Raw genomic sequence first — 19870 nt, 5'->3', positions numbered from 1 at the left:
TCCAGGTGGGGCGAGATCTGGGTGGGGAAGTGCTTCTCCGAGGATGCCCAGCTGGGACCCAGGAGGATTCGAACCCAGAGCCAACACCCTGGGCGATGCATGACGGGGCCGTAGGGCCCCACTAGCCCAGGTGGCAGCAGGTGCACGTCTGCCCGTCCTCACGCGGAGCCACCTGGAAGGCTCACCCAGGGCCAGTCCCCCCACCCCCGCGGAGACCCTGCCTCACCCCTTCTCCTGGCTGCTCCCTGACCCCTGGGAGCGAGTGTCCAGGTGCGTCGTGACCTCCAGTGCCAGATGCCTGCTTAGGGCACAGACTGGGATGTTCTAGAAAGAATTTGGAGAAGGAGACCTGGTCTCAGGCCTTCCCCCCTGGCCTGGGCCCGCCCAACTTAGGCAGACAGCACCACCCCGGGCCAGGAACTTCCAGTTTCATCGTCACACAAAGACAGTCCATCCTTCCTGGGGAACAGAGGTCAGAGCAAAACCAGAGCCGGCGCAACCTACTCACAGCCCGTCTTTCAAATCCCTGAGGATTTAACACGGGGCACCTGCCAGGGACCTCCGTGTGCTCCTGGGGTTGGGTTTTTAGTTTCTCCAAAGAGAGGAGGAACAGGAGGAGGAAGAAGGTAGGAAAAAAGGGAGGGAGGGAGACGGAAGGGAGGGAGGGAAAAAGGAAGGAAGTTAGTTCGATGTCTGAGGGTTGGGGGCTGAGGTCAGAGCAGGAGGCAATCATGGAGAACTTCCTGGAAGTGGCAGCACACGTTGAGTCCATTCTGCACAGAGAAGGACGGGAGGGAGCCGAGTGCGATGAGACTGACACTGGAGGCTCTCAGGGCTGTAAGACCCGACGGGTCTGTGGGAAGGCCCCGTGGAGTGTGGAGAAACCGCAATGGCCGGCTGGCCCGGCAGGTTCACATTCAGGCTGGGTCCACTCTCTGCTGGAGGGTGCCAAGGGTTGGGGAGCTTTTGAGACTTGGAAGCGGGCCTGTCACTCGCACCCCTTTCCGAATGTGTCCCCGCCAGCAAGGTGCGCTACATTTTACCCCTCTGCAAGGCATCGCCAGGTCTGCTGCCCAGAAACGCCCCCCCCCCCCCCCAGCGCCATCTGTCCCCACCCCCAGCGCTGCACCCACTGCTTCTGCAGCAGCCGTGGCGCCAGCTGGAGCCTGTGGGGGAGCAGAGCAGAACAGCAGGCCCCAGAGAGTGTCTCAGCGGGGCCTATTTGGGGACCGTCTTTTGTTTTCAGTTTGAAAGCGGCCCGCCCTCCAGCCTTGTCAAACCGGCTCTGCGGGCCAGGCCTCCAGCAGCACCATACCATTACTCACTGCCACCTCGGAGATAACTTTGGGGTCTCAGTCTGCCCATCCACTAATGGGGCGGCACGGGGCCCATCCGTTGGCTGGGGGGGGGGGGGGGGGGGGACAGGACGGGACGGCCTGCCGGGTGGTCAGGGGGTGCCTGGCGGGAGGGCACGCGAAAGGCTGGCTGGCTGCAGGGAGCGGCCCTCCCCGGCGGCGACCCCTCACCAGTCTGCTCCAATTCCCGCTGACGGTGTCCATGCCCCCATCAGTGCCAATTAGGGGAGCCAGGGAGGCAGAGCGTTTGGCCCGGGGCACAAGCAGGTGGGAGGGTCAACCGGACAATTCAATTCCCCGGCAGACAAATGTGATTACGGCGGCCGCCTGGGCCCAGCCCCCGCGAGGGCCGGGACATAAAGGGCCAGGTGGGGCGGCCGAGCGCCCAGCCATGCAGGTCCCCAGCCCCAGCATGCGCGAGGCCGCCTCCATGTACGGCACGGCGGTGGCCGTGTTCCTGGTCATCCTGGTGGCCGCGCTGCAGGGCTCGGGGCCCCCCGAGAGCCCCTTCCCCTACCGCATCCCCCTGGACCCCGAGGGGACCCTGGAACTCTCCTGGAACGTCAGCTACGCGCACGAGACCGTCTACTTCCAGCTGCTGGTGCGCGAGCTCAAGGCCGGGGTCCTGTTTGGGATGTCGGACCGCGGGGAGATGGAGAACGCCGACCTGGCCGTGCTCTGGACGAACGGGGACCGCGCCTACTTTGCGGTGAGTCTCTCCTCCGCCCTGAGCCTGCCCCTGCCCAGCCCCCCGCTGGCCTCCCTCCTACACTCCACCTCCTGAACCCTGTGTCCCAAGCGCGCCAACCTGCGGGAAGAATGAGAAATAGATGCTCTCCGGGGGCCCTCACTGCACCCCAAGCTACAGGACGCCCGTGCCCGAGGAGCGCAGCCGCAGGGCAGGACAGGCAGCCGCATGAGCGCGTCTACTCCACGCCCACCCGGGCGCAGACCCCACACCCTCCACTCACACGAACGACGTCCGGGCACCCACACCCTCGCACATGACCAGGCGCAGGGCCGCGTGCACCCCGGGCCCAGGACGCGGCGCTGGCCGGACTAGGTTTGCACAGGCAGGTCCACCGAGCAGGCGCGGCCCCCACGGCGGAGCGCTGGACCCCTGGCCTTGGAAAAGCAGCCGTTCTTGCTGCAGAGGGTGGAGGAAGGGGGAGGTTTCCTTTTGAACTGGAGCAACGTTGGGGCCTCCACAAATTGAAGGGAGGTCCTGGGGGGGCCCAGCCCCTGTCCTGAGCCCCCCTCCCGCCCCCTCCCTGGCTGGCCTGCCACCAGGGTCTCCCTCAGCACAAACCCCTCTCTCCCCAGAAACAGACACAGGAAGACGGGAAGTCTCTGAAGTCAGAACGTCCTTTCTTTATCTGTGCACAGAGGGACGCTTACCCCATGGCGTGGGGGAGCGGGCGGGAGTGCTGAGTCAGGAGGGGGAGCCCGGCCTGTCCTCGGAAGGCCGGGGAGAATCTCCTTCCGCTCCTGCGGGTGTTTGTGGGTGACACCACCTGACAATGGCTGATATTTCTGGTCCCCGACTAAGCTCCCCCCGGTGCCCGTGCCGGCCCTGCAGGCAGGTACGCTGCTGGGTTCACAAGTGAGGCCCGCGGCTGGGGAGCTGCGTGGGGCGCCCAGGTGGCTGGGCCGGAGCTGCCTGGTTGGGGCAGGGCTGGCCCCGGGGCCGCCCGCCTCCCACGACGAGGGCGCTCGGTAGCTGGGGGTCACGCAGCCCCGTGCCGAGCACGCGCTCCTCCGGGCGGCACAGCGGCTGCCAAGTGAGCGGGCCTCTCCCTCCCGCGCCGCAGGATTCATTTGCACAACAAATTCCTCTGCAAACAAACGTCAGGCCTGTTTTCCTCCTCCGGCAAGATGTTCAACAACCACTTTCTAGGTTCCCAGCCCAGCATCACCCGCCAACTTCCTGCCTCCGTTTAGCAGGAGTCCTGCGAGCCCCCGCCCCCCCGCCACACTCACACACACTCACACACACTCACACACACTCTCACACACACACTCACACACACCACACACACACACTCACACTCACACACTCACACACACTCTCACACACACACACTCACACACACTCACACACCACACACACTCACACACACACACTCACACACACACACTCACACACACACTCACACATACACACACTCACACACACACACACACTCACACTCACACACACTCACACACACACACACTCACACACACACACACACACTCACACTCACACACACTCACACACACACACACTCACACTCACACACACTCACACACACACACACACACACACACCGCGGTGGCGGCGCGTTTCTCCTGGGACGCTGTGCACAGTCGTGGGCAGCTTTTCTCTCAGGGAAACGAAGACGACAGCGACGGCCCGGGAGCAGGAAAACAGGTCCTGAGGCCAAGGCGCCCCGTGAGCGGAACAGAGGCCCTGGGTGGGGAAGGCTGTCCCTCCCAGACGCCCCCCCCACACGCGCCCCCGCTCTGGCTGGAGCCCCTGGTGCAAGGGAAGCAGCTGGGGGTGGGGCGGGGTCAGCCAGGTCTGCTTAACATCTGGGGGAATGCAGCCGGTCCGTTTCCTCCCCGGCCTCAGTTTACCCTCTCCGAGCGAGGAGGGGAGGACGGGGCAAGGGGAGCAAGACGCCCAGGCGTGGGGTTCAGGGGTGCCCACTCTCGGGGGAGCAGGAGCACAGGACAGGCACGTGAGCCGGGGGCCTCCTGAGCACTGTGCCCGGCCTCTCTCGCCGCCCGACAGCCCTCTGCCGTCTCCCCTCCACGCTCCACGGGCCGTCATGACCCGCCCCCCGCGGGCCGGTGGGGGTGCTGTTTGTCTGAGGCCTCTTCCCAGTCATGGCACCTTCTTAGCAGGAAGACTCCCGGGTCCGCCTGGAGGTGCGGGACTGACTGACGCACATAACCCCTCCTTGGGAAAAGGGCTGTTTAAAGCGGACATTTTAACTCCTCGGCCATTCTCAGACAGTCCCTTGTTCTGTGGGTCAGCTCTGTTCTTTTTAGACAGTCCCTTATTCTGTGAAATAACCGTTCTAGTCTGAATAATAGAAAAAGATACAAATCCAGCTGTCTGACCTTGCAAGCTAGCCATCTAATGTAACAGACGAATACTGATACTATTCCCATGTTCTCAGGCCCAGTGTTTGTTCATTATGTACCCAGGATTACGAGCTGTCTGCAAAAATAACTCACACAGAGTTCTTTTGTCAAAGCTGCAAAGAGCTCGGAAGGTATAAATAGGGAAAACGTCCTCCATGTCTTTGCTCAGAGATTCGGGAGACGCCTCCCTCTGGGCCCGCTGGCGTTAATGGAGACCCCTAATTAATTGGCGCGTTAAGGCGTCTTGTGCCTAGCTCGCTGATTTACAATACCACATAACCAGCCCCGGAGCCCCGCTGGCCTCTGAGAGCCCTGCTTCCAGGTCCCAGGGGAAGGGAGACAGGACGTGGAGTGAGCCCCTAACCCCGGCCAGACCCCGGCCCCACAGGGCCCGTGCGCCCTGCGCTGTGGGCAGGAGCCTTCGCTCCCAGCCCGTCCTGTCCCTGCCCCCAGCGCCCCCAGCCCGTCCTGTCCCTGCAGGACGCCTGGAGCGACCAGAAGGGACAGGTCCACCTGGACGCCCAGCAGGACTACCAGCTGCTGCAGGCCCAGAGGACCCCGCAGGGCCTGAGCCTACTGTTCCGGAGGCCCTTCAGCACCTGCGACCCCCGGGACTACCTCATCGAGGTGGGTGGTGGGCCTGGGTTTGCGCTCACGGCAGCACGTGAGAGAGCCAGCCCAGCCCCTGCCCCCGTCTGCCTGTGACCTCCAGCTCGCAGCCACTAGAACTTTCTATGCCTGCTCCATCCAGCACCAGCGGGGCTGGCAGCTGCCTTCTTGGTCAGTGCCAGGCATGCCACCTGCCAGGCAGGGCGGGCAGGGGCCCGGCGTCCCCAGGTGACCAGGAGCCCTGCTCTGGGGTCCGCCTGGACGATGGCCACTCTGCCTCGGCCGCAGGACGGCACCGTCCACCTGGTGTACGGGATCCTGGAGCAGCCCTTCTCGTCGCTGGAGGCCATCAACACCTCGGGCCTGCGGACCGGGCTGCAGAGGGTGCAGCTGCTGAAACCCAACATCTCCATCCCGGCCCTGCCCGCCGACGTGCGCACCATGGAGGTCCGCGCCCCCGACGTCCTCATCCCCGGCCAGGAGACCACCTACTGGTGCTACATGACCGAGCTCCCCCCAGACTTCCCCCGGCACCACATCGTCATGGTACGTGGCGGGGGGGGGGGGGGGGGGGAGGGGGGGAGGCTGCTGCCTGGGGGCCTGCAGAGCAGTCCCTGTCCCTGGAGCCCTCCCTGTCCCTGGAGCTGTCCGAGGTCCTGGTTGAACCAGGTGTCCTGAACCCTGGGCACCTGATCTTCCTGAAGCCGCAAGTGTGGTCTGATCCATCGCACCCCAGCTCCCAGGGCCTCGCACCCCAGCTCCCAGGGCCTCGCACCCCAGCTCCCAGCCTGGACCAAGGCAACTGATACCGAGTTCTGCTTCTTCCCCTGGGACTGGAATGGCCGTCTGTCTGTCAGGCCACGTCCCCCTTCATTTAAAAGCAGCTTAACTCAGAGCGCAATTGCTCTGAGCACCTCCCAGTGGGTGGGCAGGTGTGCGGGCGGTGTCCACTGCCCCCGACCCGGTGTCCCCTCCACCCCGCAGTACGAGCCCATCGTCACCGTGGGCAACGAGGCGCTGGTGCACCACATGGAGGTGTTCCAGTGCGCGGCCGGCTTCCAGAGCTTCCCCCACTTCAGCGGGCCCTGCGACTCCAAGATGAAGCCGGAGCGCCTCAACTACTGCCGCCACGTGCTGGCCGCCTGGGCCCTGGGCGCCAAGGTGCGGCACCCTCCACACTGGTGTCCCCACTTCCCCGAGAGGCCCCACGACGGGGGCTCCGCCGGGTGCTGCCACCCCCAAGTCCCCAAGGCCTGTGCGCGGCCCCATCCCGTCCTGGGAGCCGCGGAACTTTTCCCAGAAGCCCCCGAGCTGTGTGCTCTGTGGTACTGACCCCGGGTCCGCTGGCCGCAGAGGGTTTGTGCACTGGGGGGTCCCGGGTGACGGGCAGGTGTCGCAGCCGCCCTGGGCTGCACCGTGGGGCTTACCTCCACATGCAGAGGGGCCAGCCAGGGGCCGGGCAGGCTGGCCGAGGGGCACCAGCACCCCACCCCCGCCCCGAGTCCAAGAACATCGTGTGCACTGGCGCTGAGAGCATTGTTCTAATCCGCTGCCCCACCAACACCCCTGCAGCTCGGCCCCACCCCCTGCAGCTCAGCCCTGCCCCCTGCAGCTAAGCTCCTCCCCCTGCAGCTCAGCCCCACCCCCTGTAGCTCAGGCCTCACCCCCTGCAGCTCAGCCCCACCCCCTGCAGCTCAGGCCCACCCCCTGTGGCTCAGCCCCACCCCCTGCAACTCAGCTCCTCCCCCTGCAGCTCAGCCCCACCCCCTGTGGCTCAGCCCCACCCCCTGTAGCTCAGGCCTCACCCCCTGTAGCTCAGGCCTCACCCCCTGTAGCTCAGGCCCCACCCCCTGTAGCTCAGGCCCCACCCCCTGTGGCTCAGCCCCACCCCCTGCAGCTCAGCTCCTCCCTCTGCGGCTCAGCCCCACCCCCTGTGGCTCAGCCCCACCCCCTGCAGCTAAGCTCCTCCCCCTGCGGCTCAGCCCCACCCCCTGCAGCTCAGGCCCCACCCCCTGCAGCTCAGCCCCAACAGTCAAGTGGGTTTGCCACCCGGGACCCCCTGGGGCCCCGGTCTGTCTGCCAGGGCTGCTGTCCTAACGCCCAGCCCACTCCCTCCGCTCCCTGCAGGCCTTCTACTACCCGGAGGAAGCAGGCCTTGCTTTCGGGGGCGCCGGGTCCTCCAGGTTTCTCCGCCTGGAAGTTCACTACCACAACCCGCGCAAGATACAAGGTAGGAGCTCGAGCTGTTTCTCTGGGGCCCACCTCTGCCTTCCCCTCGGCGCTGGACTCCCCCACCCTGCAAAGTCTGGCCTCCTGCTGTGACCCACAGGGCACGCATCCCTCTCGCCTCTCTCCTTCACTGCTCGCTGTCCGTCTCCGGGACCGGGCCTTGCGGGGCTGGCTGAGCACCAGGGACACGGCACTGTCCCAGACACCAGCCCCTGGCACAGGCAGGTAGAGGTTCCTGTGTACCCATTTTGCAGATGAGGGAATTAAGGCCCAGAGTGTAGGGACCCACGAGGCCACAAAGTGAGGAGGGACCTGGGAGCCAAGAAGCCTGGCTCTGGGCCGCGGTGGTCTCCAAGGGCACGCAGCCTGGCCGGGACGGGCCGGCTCTGGAACTGAGCCAGGCTGGTCTGAGAGCAGAGCTGTAAGGATCCGGTGGATGTTGGGTCGGAGGAGTAAACGCCCGCCCTTCTCCCGCACCCTGGGCTCACTCTGCAGGGCCAGCCAGAGCAGGAGCGAGAGTTGGGGTGTGCCGACCAGGTGGCTCAAGGACGTGGGAGCAGAAATAGCGTGAGAGATCAGACTGTCAGCCCCAGGCCGGGCCCAGCCCGCCCTCCCTAGTTGTGTGACCCGTGAGGGGCGGGCGGGGGGGGGAGATGGTGACCCTCACCCTGCCGATCTGCTCACCTCCCACGTGACTCTTCCTGGCGCACAGCCGACTCCCCCGCGCGGGAATGATGGCCGCGCACAGAGAAGGGCATACATCAGCGAGCCTTCGCGGGAGACAGGATTTAGTGCTCACTGAGGCCGGGAAGCTAATGGGTTTCTGAGAACGCCTGACGGACACGCCAGGGAAGTCTGTCTGCTCCTGATTCTCGGGGTGTATTTATGGACCCGTCACCAGATATAGGGACGCGCCTGTCACTCCACAAATCTGGAAGCGGCTGCTTTCCTATAAATATCAGAATCCACCGTGATCTCGTCATCCATCCCGCTGCGCGCGAGCCAGCGCATCTCCCTCACTTTGTCATCCTCGGACGCAGTCAGCGCGGTGCAGGGCTAAGTGTGCACCCCGAGTTGCGGGCTGGGGGGCATGGAGTAGGGAGGCAGGGGGCAGAGGCAGGAGGCGTTCTTGGCTTCACCTCCGAGCAAGAGCGGGAGCCCCCGGCCCCCACCAAGGCCCTGGCTCCGTTCCCATCTCGGCCACGTCCCAGGCCTGCGATCTTGGGCTCTGAGCCTCCGTTTCCACGTCTGTAAATTGGGGACGAATACTCTGTTACCTGGGCTCTCCACCCACCTCCCAGCTCTGCTGTGCATTCCTAGGGTCATCCAGCCCCCCCTTTTTTCTCCACGGGACCCTCCCGACGCTCCACCCAAAGTCCTCAGGACCCAGTCACTGACCAATTCCAGGGAGGGAAGGGCAGGAGACAGGTGACGAGGCCAAAGGTCGTGTGGTGGGGCCTGTGGGTGGCAGTGTCCCCGGACCTCTGACCCACACCCTCGTGTGACCGCCGGGAGGCTGCCCAGGGCGCTGAACTCCCCGATGAGCAACTTCAAGGAGAGCGGGCAGGGGTGGCTGGACCGCGCTGGGTAGAAGCACTGAGGTCTTAGGACGAGGCCCTTGGCTTTGAGCTGAGGCCCAGAGAGGGGCAGCGACTTGCCTGAGAGCACCCAGCACACTGCTGACCAAGTGTCTGCCTCCTGGTGTGAACGGTGTGGGGTCACAGGCCCATGCTACAGGCTGGGACAGGGGCGGGCTGACCATTCCTCCTGCCTCAGGGCAGCGGGGGTCAGCCTGCCAAAGGGGCGGGGACCTTGGCTCACCCCTCGCCCCCTCCCAGGCCGGCGGGACTCGTCGGGCATACGCCTGTACTACACGGCCACGCTGCGGCGCTTCGACGCGGGCATCATGGAGCTGGGCCTGGTGTACACGCCCGTGATGGCCATCCCCCCACAGGAGGCGGCCTTCGTGCTCACGGGCTACTGCACGGACAAGTGCACGCAGCTGGTGAGCGCCGGCCTGGCCCGCGGGGTCCCTGCCAGGGGGCTGCCTTTCCAGGGACTCCGTCCCGGGGACCGTCCTCCTCGAGGGCCGGAGGCTCCGGGGCCCCAGGCTGCTCAGGAAGAACTGGCTGTCCCCACAAGGGCGTCCTTCTCTCGGACAGCGCAGCCCCCTGGTTTCCTGACGGGGGCGGGGGGGTGTTAATGCTGGGAGAAGGGTGAGGCCGGGAATGCTCACGTCCTGGGACGCTCTCGGCCTCGCTGCCCCGTGCCGCGGTCGGTGCCGGCAGCAGGTGGAGGGCAGCGGCCCAAGTCCCCACATGGTCAGGCCCTGACCGGCGCCCCCGCAGGCCCTGCCTCCCTCGGGGATCCACATCTTTGCCTCCCAGCTGCACACGCACCTGACCGGGCGCAAGGTGGTCACCGTGCTGGCCCGGGACGGCCGGGAGAGGGCCATTGTGAACAGGGACGACCACTACAGCCCCCACTTCCAGGTGGGGACCCCCGCCCCGCCCTGTCTGACCTTCTCTCTCCCAACAGCCACAGAAACACCCCCGTCCCGGGGCTCCTTGTCCTGGGCCAGGCCCAGACGCCTGGCGGGGGTGCAGTGGCCAGCCCTCCCCCCGGGATTTACTCTAAGGGAAGGATCGGGGGGATGCTGGCCTGTGGCCGATGCGGATCTGGGGGACCCAGGCGGCCCAGTGGTAGCATCTGTCCTGTTTCAATCCCTCCGGCAGAAACCAAACTCAGCCAGGCCTGGCTCCCCCAAGGGGCTGGGACGAACCTACACCCCAGAGGGCCAGGGGGTGGCTGGAGTGGGTCCAGCTGAGGTCCCCCTTCCCTCCGCCCCCTGCTCTCCCCTCCAGGAGATCCGCATGCTGAAGAAGATCGTGTCCGTCCATCCAGTGAGTGCCCGGCCAGGGCCACGGAGGCCGGGAGGGCCGGAGACACAGACAGCACCGGGGGTGGGGGGCATGCAAAGGTCCCTCCGTGTCCACACAGCGGGGGCTGGGCTGTCCCACGGCGAGGCCCCTGAGCTCAGAGGGGTTGGGACAGACGGCACTCGGGGTCAGCCGACCCCAAAGCCCGAGAGCCGCAGAGGGAGCTGAGGGCGTGGAGGTCGCCCGCGGGGCTTCTGGTCACGCCCAGGGAGCCCGGGCCACGGGGGCCTGGCCCACGTTCACCGAGGGCTGGGACCCGGCCGGCAGGCCCGGAACCACCAGCCGCCTGCCCGTGGCTGGCGGACGAGGGGGCATGGAAGCCGAGGCGCGGTCACGCCTGGACACTCAGCGTGTGACCCTCAGGTGTGGGCCCATGACCACACGTGCTGTGGCCCAGTCCCATGTGAGCGTGGGCCCCGAGCACCTGTCACCCCAGGTGGGCAGGCTGACGGGCCTCTGTCGGCTCGGCTCACAGGGGGACGTGCTGATCACTTCCTGTACGTACAACACGGAAGACAGGGAGCTGGCCACCGTGGTAAGTCCGACTTCTCCCTGCCCCCCGGCCCCGGAGCCCCTGCCGCCTGGGGCTTCGCGTTCGGACTGTCTGCACTTTCAAGAGGACGCCTTTCCTCACCTGGGGAGGAGGCTGCTGGGGGGCAGGGGTGCCCCCTCATTCATTCGATCAAGTGTGGCGCAGAGACCCACTGGGACCGCTGGGTAGCGGAATGAGGGAGGGAACGGACGGAAGAATGAACGAAGGCGCTGACCCAAAGGACGCGCTGCGGGGTGGGCGTCCGCGGGGCGAGCCACAGCGTCTCCTGCCCGCAGGGCGGCTTCGGCATCCTGGAGGAGATGTGCGTCAACTACGTGCACTACTACCCGCAGACGCAGCTGGAGCTGTGCAAGAGCGCCGTGGACGCCGGCTTCCTGCGCAAGTACTTCCACCTCGTCAACAGGTGACGGCGGGCGGGACCCCCCCGCCCCCCCAGGCCCTGCAGCCGGCGGGGGAGTGCGGGACCGGGCCAGGTCCTCAGAGCAGGGGAGGCGTGGCAGGCATCAGCAATGGGACCCCCCCCCTTCCTGCCGAGCCCAGACGTGGCCTGAGAAGCACCCCGGCCCAGCCGTCCAAGGTGGCAGGGGAGGAAGCTGTTCCCCATCCTGGCGTGGAGGCGGGGCCACCACAGCCCGTGAGGCACCCCAAAGGAGCCCTGCTGGGGAGGAGGCGCCCTGAGGGCCACTCCGGGGACCCCACCCCATCTGCAGGGGGTGTCTCCTTGCCCCACCTGCACCTGACGGCCGCTCCCTCCCGCCGCCAGTTTCAACAGCGAGGAGGTGTGCACCTGCCCCCAGGCCTCGGTGCCCCAGCAGTTCGCCTCGGTGCCCTGGAACTCCTTCAGCCGCAGCGTGCTGCAGGCCCTGTATGGCTTCGCGCCCCTCGACATGCACTGCAACAAGTCCTCGGCTGTGCGCTTCCAGGTGCGCCCCACTGCGCGTGCCCCGTGTGCTGGCCCCCTGGGCCTCGCTCGCCCGGGGCCTCCCGCAGCAGGTCCTGCAGCTGCCTACCCCTCTGTGCCCGCATCAGCCCCGGGCCCCGAGGACCCCCGTGTGGGGTGACAGGCGCCCCTCCAAGCAGCTGGCAAGGAGCCCTCACACAGAACCGTTAGACAGCCAGCCAGCCCATGGAGGGAGGAACCTGCAGTGGGAGGAGCCGACAGCACCCACGTGGGCAGGGGGCTCCCGGCTCCTGGGCGCCATCACATCACATCACGGGACCAATCTCGGTGGTGTGAGCCGGCAACCTCCCCCGGAGCCTAAAAATAAAGCGAGGGGAGGGCAGGTGGGAAGGAGCAGTCTGAGACGGGGCCCGTCTCCCTCCTTCTCGGGGGCCCACTGGGGTTCAAAGGCGGCTCCCGAGCCCCCAGGCTGAGTCAGGTGGGACCGCTCTGCCGATGCCCGAGGCACATTTCCTGGGCGCGTCTGGGAGCCAGATTAATTGCTCACCGATCGGTGCCGGCTGCCAGTCACCCAGGCGGCGGGGTGGACGTGGCACAGACGGGTGTGGGGCAGCCGGTGGGGGAGGAACAGCGGCCGCTGCCGCCTGCACCCGGGGCTCTGAGGGGAGGGTGAGTGGGGCGGAGGGGTGCCAGGATCACCTCCAGTGAGGCCCTCCCAGCAGCCCCGGGGGTGGGGAGGGTGAGTTTGGTGTGAGGACAAGAAGCCAAGGGGTTGTTGGGAAGATGGTTGGGAGGCGGCGCCACCTCAGCCCTCCCGCCTGTTACCACGTGGCCCTTCCTCGCAGGGGGAATGGGACCGGCAGCCGCTGCCCAAGATAGTCTCCCAGCTGCAAGCGCCCGCCCCTCGGTGCCCGGCCAGCCAGGGTCTGAGCCCTGCCGGCCCCACCGTGGCCAACATCAGCGGGGGCCAAGGCTGAGGGGCAGGCCACCTCCTCGCTCCCCCTCCGTGCTACCCCTGTGGGCACATGCCAGTGCTGTGCACCCCCACTCTGTGGAGACCTCCTCGACACAGCTGTGTGCCCAGGATGAGGGACCGGACCGTGCCCCTGCCTGAGACCACTGCGCCCTCCCCCCGCATGGCCAGAGGCTCCTGAGCGCGCCCGGCGGACCCGCCAGGCCTGGGCGTCCGGACCAAGGCCCCTCCCGGCCTGTAAGGGCAGCCCAGCTGGCGGTCTGGAGCCCAGAGCCCCGAAAGCCCTGCCCGTGTCTCCAGGAGCCACCAGCCCTCCCGGGCAGGAGCCACGCCTGACTGCACTCACCCCGCCCCCAGCCCATTCGTGCTCTTGTGCGTCCCTGCAGAGCGGCGCGTTGCAGTGGGCGGCTTCCCTGCCCACGGAGGCAGGACGAGCCGATTCGCCCCTTAGAGACTCGCCTGGGAAACAGCTGGTTTCAGGGTGAAGAGACGTTTCGCCCACCTAGAGGGAAACCCTCACCGCAGCGCCACCACGAAGGCCGGACGGCCAGGATCCCAGCGAGGGTCTGGGGCGGCTCCCTGGGGAAATGGGACTGGCAGCCCCGGGTTCCCCTCTCCTCCCATAAATCAGACCTGCCTTAGAGCCCCTGGCCTCTGAGTGCAGGTGTGATGTGGGCGGACCATCTCACCTCCCTGCCCCTCAGTTTTCTCATCTGTGAAATGGGGCCAATACTGTGCCGATTGAGGAGACAATAAAGCTCACACACAGGGCGGCCTTGCTCCCACCAGAGGCCTCGCTGAGCTCCTTCCCATGTGGCCCTGTGCCCTGCGGGGAGCTGGGACACGCCTCGCTTCCCTGCCCACCTCCACCTCCCTCCCCTCGGAGCTGCCTCCCGGTTAAGGCCAAGCTCAGCTCTTGGTTTCTGCGGGAAGTAACAGATCAGACTGTTCAGCCAGATCAGCAAAACCCTCCCAGCCTCGAGGGAGGGAGGGGGTGATGGATGGGCCTTGAGTCCCCACTTACACCCGAGCAGACGCCAGCTCAGCGGCCTGCGAGCCACTCATCACACAGAGCCAACGGTCTGCACTGCGTCGTATAAATCACGCTTCCCGCGCCGAGTCACAGGGCGATCGTGGGGAATGCCAGACCGACCCGAGCCGCCGCCCTTGCTCATCTTACAGCCGGGAGGACAGGCTGGGAGGGGGCCCTCCCTGTGGGGCAGGCCTCTGGCCCTGGTCTCCTGGCCCAAGGAGAAGACCCCTCACCCCACCATGCCCATCTGCCCGAGCTCCCCCTCACCGGCCACCACCATTCTGTCCCCAAACACCTGGGAGGCACCGTGCTATTCCAGTCTCGCCAAAGAGGGAATGGGGAGAAATGGCTCACCCAGGGTCCCTGGAGGATTCATGGTGATTGGAAATCACACCCAGTTCTGGAACCTTCCGCCACCCACAGCGACCACTGCCTGCGCCCTGTGCCCCAGGCCCTGGCTCCCACATGGCCCTACCTGACCGTCCTGCCCCGTGTTGCTGACAAAGCTGCCACTGGCCCTGGTCCTGTGATCACACGGAACCAACCCACGCGTGCTGCTTCTGCTCCACAGATGGGGGAGGCGCAGGCTCAGACACCTAGTTAGGAGCCGAGGTCCCCAGCGGGAGCCGGGAGCCCAGGAGCTGCCCCGGGTCTGACTGCAGTCTGGGCCCTTGGCCTCCGCTTCCTTCCTCGGGAAGCAGGCACCGTGCCCAGGCCTTGTGAAGACCAAGCAGACGCCTGGGGGCCCTTTATTACCCAACAACCTGTCAGGGCCAGGGCCTACCTGGCCAAGCCCCTCAGACTCTCGCCCACCTTCTGAACGGTTGGGGTGGTGGCAAGAGTGCAGTGAGGGCCCCATTCCTCCCTCTGCTGTGGGACCCTGGGCAAGTTGCTTTCCCTCTCTGGGCTCAGACTTCCTGCAGCAGGATGAGGCAGGGGAGCATGGGAGGCGGCCCAAGATGGCCTCTGGCACGTGACCCCCAGCCCTCTCCACGCGGGTCAGGGCTGTTTCTCCTCGGAGAACAGCAAACACCCAAATGGGCAAAACATGGGTTTCTGAGCTCAGCCCCGAGGAAGGAGTCACACTAGAACCCAAGTCTGACCTCCTGGTCCTCAGCATCCCCGGGAAAGGCAGGCTGTGGGATGAACATCGCGCGGCCTGCTCAGGACCTGCAGAGACCGGCGAGGCAGGCCCGGCTGTCGGGGCGTGGCCTCCCAGGCCCGTGCCGGAGCCAGGCCTGGGGGGAGCAGGCCAGGCTCTGGTGGGCCTTCGCCGGGGCCTTGGAAAGCCAGAGGCCCCTGTACCCCAGCCCGTGGGCTGGCAACGAGGCCAAGCAGCTGTCCAAAGGCCGTCTGGACCCAAATGTCCTCCCTGGCTACGGCTTGACTAGCCTGGCCCGCCCCAGCTCAGCCCGAAGCCGTGTGTGAGCCCCCGAGAGTGGCCAGGCTGCACCCCAATCACCAGTGCTCCCGGGGCTCTCCTGTGGCCCGTCCTCTCTGTCCCCGAGCATGTCCCCCGCTTCCCGGAGAGCCAGGGGGGGATCCCTGGTGACTGGAAAGCACACCCGCGCAGGGCAGCTTTGTTGAGGCTGCCTGGCCCCCAGGGTGCCCAGAGGGCAATGACCTCCGGCGGGGGAGCAAGCGGAGGGGCTGGGAGCTGGGCATGCGGGTGGGGCAGCCGGACCCCATCCGGGCAGGGAGGCAGGGCCACACGGCAGATGCCCCGAGAAGAGCCCTCGGCCAGGCCCTTCCCCAGGGTCCAGAGGAGAGAGACAAGGACGCAGCAAGGACAAAGGCCACCCAGGCAGGAAGGTTCTGTCAGGTTCTTACGGAAACACGATCATCAAGGAGCGCCTGGGGAAACAGGCAGGAGATGGCCTGTCTGCACGGGCGAGGACCCCACACTGGGACTCTCGGAAGGCTGCCCGCGTGAAAGACTGGGCCATGGAGGCAGGAAGGCCTTTCCACCGCCCTGGGACCGGGGACAGGCCCTGCGCCCGGCGACCTCAATCAGGGCCAGTGCCGCCTGGCACGTGCACGCTGCCTTCCCTACCGTGCCCAAGGCAGACATTACTAATCAATCCTGCTCTGCCCCGATGGGGGGGGGGGGCGGGGGCGCCTTGGACACGCTGGGCTTGTCCGCTCGCTCCTCAGCGCTTCTCGGAAGCCTGTCACGGTCCTGGCCCGAGGCGCCACAGGTGTGTCTGGGGGATGGAGGGACTAGAGCCTGGGCCCTCGGGTCCTCTTCCCACCCTCTCCATCCACATCTGTCGGGTCAGCAGGCCTGGCCTGAGGGCAGGGAGGGACCAAGCTCTGGCAGGGGCCCAGGTCCTGGGCTCAGGGTGGTGCAGGCCCCGGGGGACCCAAGACGGGGAAAGGCCCTATGGGAGCGTGGGTGGGTGGGGGGCAGGTCTCTGGCGGCCTGAGCAGCTGGGGCCCTGCCCGTAGGCCCGTCAATAGATCCCCTTCACTCTCTTGTTGTCAGGGTCAAAGGGCGATTTCAGGTGAGCCCGGGCAGGGTAGGCCACCCCCATCCTCTCCAGGCTGTAGTCCCCACTCTTCACGAAGTCCGGGGAGACCTAGGGGCGGAGGAGAGACGCCATCACTTGGGACTCCCTGGTGGGTGCTGGGCCCACACCTGCTGCTTCTCGGAGCAGGATCTCGGCCTCGCTTCCTCCCCTGCGAGCAAGCCAACCCTGCGCAGGGCCTCCCTGAACCAGGGGCCTGCCCAGCGGGGGGATCCTGTGCCCCAGGCCCCTGGGTCCAACAGAGCCAACGTCTGGCAGAGATAACACAGGGCTGGCCCCACGGAAGGTCTGGGGGTTCTGCCCTGGGGTTAGGGGAGCCCTTTCTCCCGGCACTCAGGACTGGGAGGAAAAATGAAAAACACACAAGGAGTGAGGCGGCTTCTCGGCCCGGCCACGTGGCCCCGTGGCCCCCGGGCAGAGGGACAGACCGTGGGAGCCAACACCTTAAACAGCGGCCACCAAGCTGCCATGTGGTCCTTGCTAACACCCCCGACTCACCGGCCCGCCGCTGGGGTCCCGGATGTAGCCGTAGGCGAGGGTCTTGTCGATGGTGAAGCCGAAGTCGGCCCTGCGCACGTGGCCCACCACCTGGCCGTCCCTCCAGATGGCCTCCAGGCCAAACATGGGCACTTTCCTGGGAGACGCAAGGGAGAGACTGGGACCCAGAGCCCCATCCCCGGTAGACACCTGGCAGGAGGGGGAGGCTGGAGCCCCAAGACCCCCACACTGAGGGGACGAGCCTGGAGGGGGCGGTGTCCAGGGGGAAGCGGCCTGGACGGCAGGAGGGTCTGTGAACATGTCCCGTCTCCTTTGGTGCCACCTCCAGGTGAGGAGACAGGCTCGGGAGGCCCCGCCTCACCCGAGGGCAGAGCCGAGGGCGGGCGCTCCCTGTGGCTGCACGGCCAGCATCCTGGCGGGGTCGCCGCTGAGGACGGGACCGCAGGGCGCCAGCCCTACGCTGTCTGTGCCCAACCTCGCCGAGCTGCTCCGAGGAGGGCACCGTGGATGGTGACACAGCCGGCTCTGCTCGCCCCCCCCCAACCCCCCCCCGCCTCCACCCCTGTCACTCCTGACACCTCTGAAAGCCCCAGGCTCTGGGAGCGGGCGCTGTCACCCCCAAACCCACAGAGCCAGAGCCCGCCCTGGAGACGGCTGCCACTTGGACTCCACAGAGCCATGGCTCTGACACGGCGTGGACTGTCACCTCAGAGTGACTCCGCCCGCCCACGTGGAACCCAGGTGCCCAACACCAGGGACGCCGTGGCCACGGCTGAGCAGCAGGAGCAAAGCCGCCCCCGGGGAGGCAGAGGGCAGGTCCCGGAGAGGGGCTCCTCTCTGGGGCAGGAGGCCCCTGTCCCTGGCACCCATGGTCCCATATGCAAGTGGGGTGGCCCCAGCCTGGCCCCGCCCGCCCCGTCCCCTAGCCCGGAGCCCCGGGGAGGATGTAGCTGGGACACGGGGAGGGCCCGCGCGGTGACTGGGAAGCTGCCTCGAGGCCGGGCCAGCCTCCCGAGACCCTCTGCCTGGGCCGCCCCTGGGTGGTGGCTCGGCAAGACCTTCCTCCTCTGAGACCCGCGGAGGCAGGCGAGCCGTCCCCCTCGCCCCGGCGGAGCACTCACTCGTCCACGGTGAAGCAGACCAGGCGCCTGCGGAGGCCGGCCGCCCGCTGCCGCTGCAGGGCCTCGCGCCCCAGGAAGGGGACAGCGGACTTGAGCTTGCAGGTGAAGGCCAGGCCCGCCTCCAGGGGGCTGTCGTCCGGCCGCAGGTCCGCGTGCCAGTGCCGGTAGCCTGTGCGGAGGGACCGGCTCAGCGCCCCTGGGCCAGGTACCACCGGTGTGGCAGCCTCACACACCGGGCTGGGACCTGGGACGGGACAGGCTCGCGGAGGCCCTGGCGGCTCTCGGGACATTAGGCACCGAATCCAAACTGAGCCTGGTCCTTCACACCCCAGCTCCCCGCCGAGGGGGGTCAGAGGACCCGCCGGGGGAAGGCCCGGGTCACGGGCAGGGGCGGAGGGAGTGTCACAGGGGAGGAGGGGACAGACCTGGGGAGTAGCAGCTCCCCGGCCCCCGGGGGGCTCCGGCCGCCCGCCCCGCCCGCCCCCCAGGACTTGTGCGCACCTTTCTCGATGCTCAGCGAGTCGATGGCCCGGTAGCCGGCGTTGACGAGGCCGTGCTTGGCGCCCGCTGCCATCACGGCCTGGTACACGGGCACACAGGACGGCCTGGGGACGTGCAGCTCCCAGCCCAGCTCCCCCACGAAGGACAGCCGCATGGCCCGCACCTGGGGGAGTCACAGCGCTCACTTGGGGGGGCACCCCACCGCGGTCAAGGCCCCGCTACCACTCACGGGTGGGCCGTCCCATTTCACCATTGTTATCGGCTGGCCCTGGGCCCCGGCCAGCCGGCCACCGAAACGTGGGGTCTCCGAAGAGACTTCCCAGGAGCCCTCGGGAAACGTGAGGGGAGCAGGGGGTCGCGCTGGGAGAAAGCGGACAGTTCCCAGGACTCAGCTCTCCTCACCGTGACCGTGTGAGGGCCCTGCAGCCCCCAAACCAGCGGCCCCAAACTGAGGCTGGAATCACCCGAAGGGACTCCCTTCCGGTTCTGGGGCTGGAAGTGCCGCCACGGTGCCGGCCCGGCGCTCCCTCCCGGGCTCTGGGGGGCCCTCCTCCCCACTCCCCTGGCCTCTCTGGGTGCTCAGTGGCTGTGGCTGCGCTACCCCACCCTCTGCCTCCAGCGCCACGTGCCTCTCCTCTCTGCGCCCTGTCTCTGTCTCTCATCGGGGTTCCTGTCCCTGGACTGAGGCCCCGTGTGGGGCCCGAGCAGGAGCAGCTGTGACAGGGACGGCGGGTCTCTGCGTGTGTGTCCCTCACACATGTGCACCACCAGCGGCTGCGCGAGGCCACCACCAGCCCGGGGTCACCACGGGCAGCAGCATGCGACTGACCCCGCACGCTGGGTTGGGTGGCGCGTCATCTAGACACCCCGCAACCGTGTCTGCTTCCAGGCCTACGGGCAAGTCCCGCACCCACAGGTCCCCGTGGGTAGGCCTGAGCGCTCAGCCCAGGGACCGTCCAGCTCACAGAAGGGACAGTGAGAGCACAGCAGGTCAGAGGTCATGGAGAGGGAGGAGCAGGTCACAGAGGTCACAGAGAGCGAGGCAGGTCACGGAGAGCGAGGAGCAGGCCCCTGCACTGCTCCGGCTGGAAGGCCCGCCAGGGGCAGCTCCACCGGGACACGTGCACGCGGGAGAGTGGAGGCCGCGCTCCTGGCCGCAGAGCCACAGCCGCGGAGGGCTGGCCTCGGAAGGCCCTGGGCGCCCCCGCCGCTCGGAAAACTCAGAAGCGATGGAGGATGTGCTGCTGACGTGGCCCTGCTCCGGGTGTAAGCTCTGGGCCTCAGCAGAGCCCGCCCGCCCGCCCGCCTGCCAGCGGGTGCTCATGTCAGACAGCCGCGCCGAGCCCTGGCCCAAAGCCAGTCTCATCCGAAACAGACAAGCCCTCAGTAAAGCTCCCCACTAACAGCCCGAGATTGAGGATTCGAGTCTGACACCCCCCGTCGGAGTGAGAGGGTCGGCCCGCGGCTTCCTTGAATCACGGGTGGGACGCAGCCCCTT

The 19870-nt window shown here is 67.1% G+C and overlaps 2 protein-coding genes across 2 annotated transcripts in view; one reads left to right on the top strand and one right to left on the bottom strand.

The window, feature by feature from the left end:
* Positions 1 to 1746: 1746 nt before the first annotated feature.
* DBH (dopamine beta-hydroxylase) lies at positions 1747 to 12695 on the top strand (the record flags this gene model as incomplete). Its single annotated transcript, XM_079790027.1, has 12 exons — positions 1747 to 2064; positions 4968 to 5114; positions 5385 to 5642; positions 6081 to 6257; positions 7224 to 7326; positions 9164 to 9330; positions 9674 to 9817; positions 10190 to 10228; positions 10740 to 10799; positions 11093 to 11220; positions 11581 to 11740; positions 12564 to 12695. 12 exons carry the CDS (start codon positions 1747 to 1749, stop codon positions 12693 to 12695), a joined length of 1833 nt encoding a protein of 610 aa, XP_079646153.1.
* A 2589-nt stretch (positions 12696 to 15284) lies between these two features.
* The window catches only part of SARDH (sarcosine dehydrogenase), a 37534-nt gene continuing 32948 nt past the window's right edge, over positions 15285 to 19870 (bottom strand). Inside the window, exons 18-21 of the mRNA XM_079790048.1 lie at positions 18373 to 18535; positions 17872 to 18040; positions 16751 to 16886; positions 15285 to 16303 (exon numbers count right to left, since the gene is read on the bottom strand). Of these exons, the coding sequence (XP_079646174.1) occupies positions 16178 to 16303; positions 16751 to 16886; positions 17872 to 18040; positions 18373 to 18535 (594 nt within the window). The 3' untranslated portion in view covers positions 15285 to 16177. The remainder of the gene's footprint in view (positions 16304 to 16750; positions 16887 to 17871; positions 18041 to 18372; positions 18536 to 19870) is intronic.

The sequence above is a fragment of the Cnephaeus nilssonii genome (assembly GCF_951640355.1).
Source record: "Cnephaeus nilssonii genome assembly, chromosome: 14".
In the NCBI taxonomy this organism is placed as follows: domain Eukaryota; kingdom Metazoa; phylum Chordata; class Mammalia; order Chiroptera; family Vespertilionidae; genus Cnephaeus; species Cnephaeus nilssonii.
Note: the sequence above shows the minus strand (reverse complement) of the source record. Positions and strands in the feature narration are given on the sequence as shown.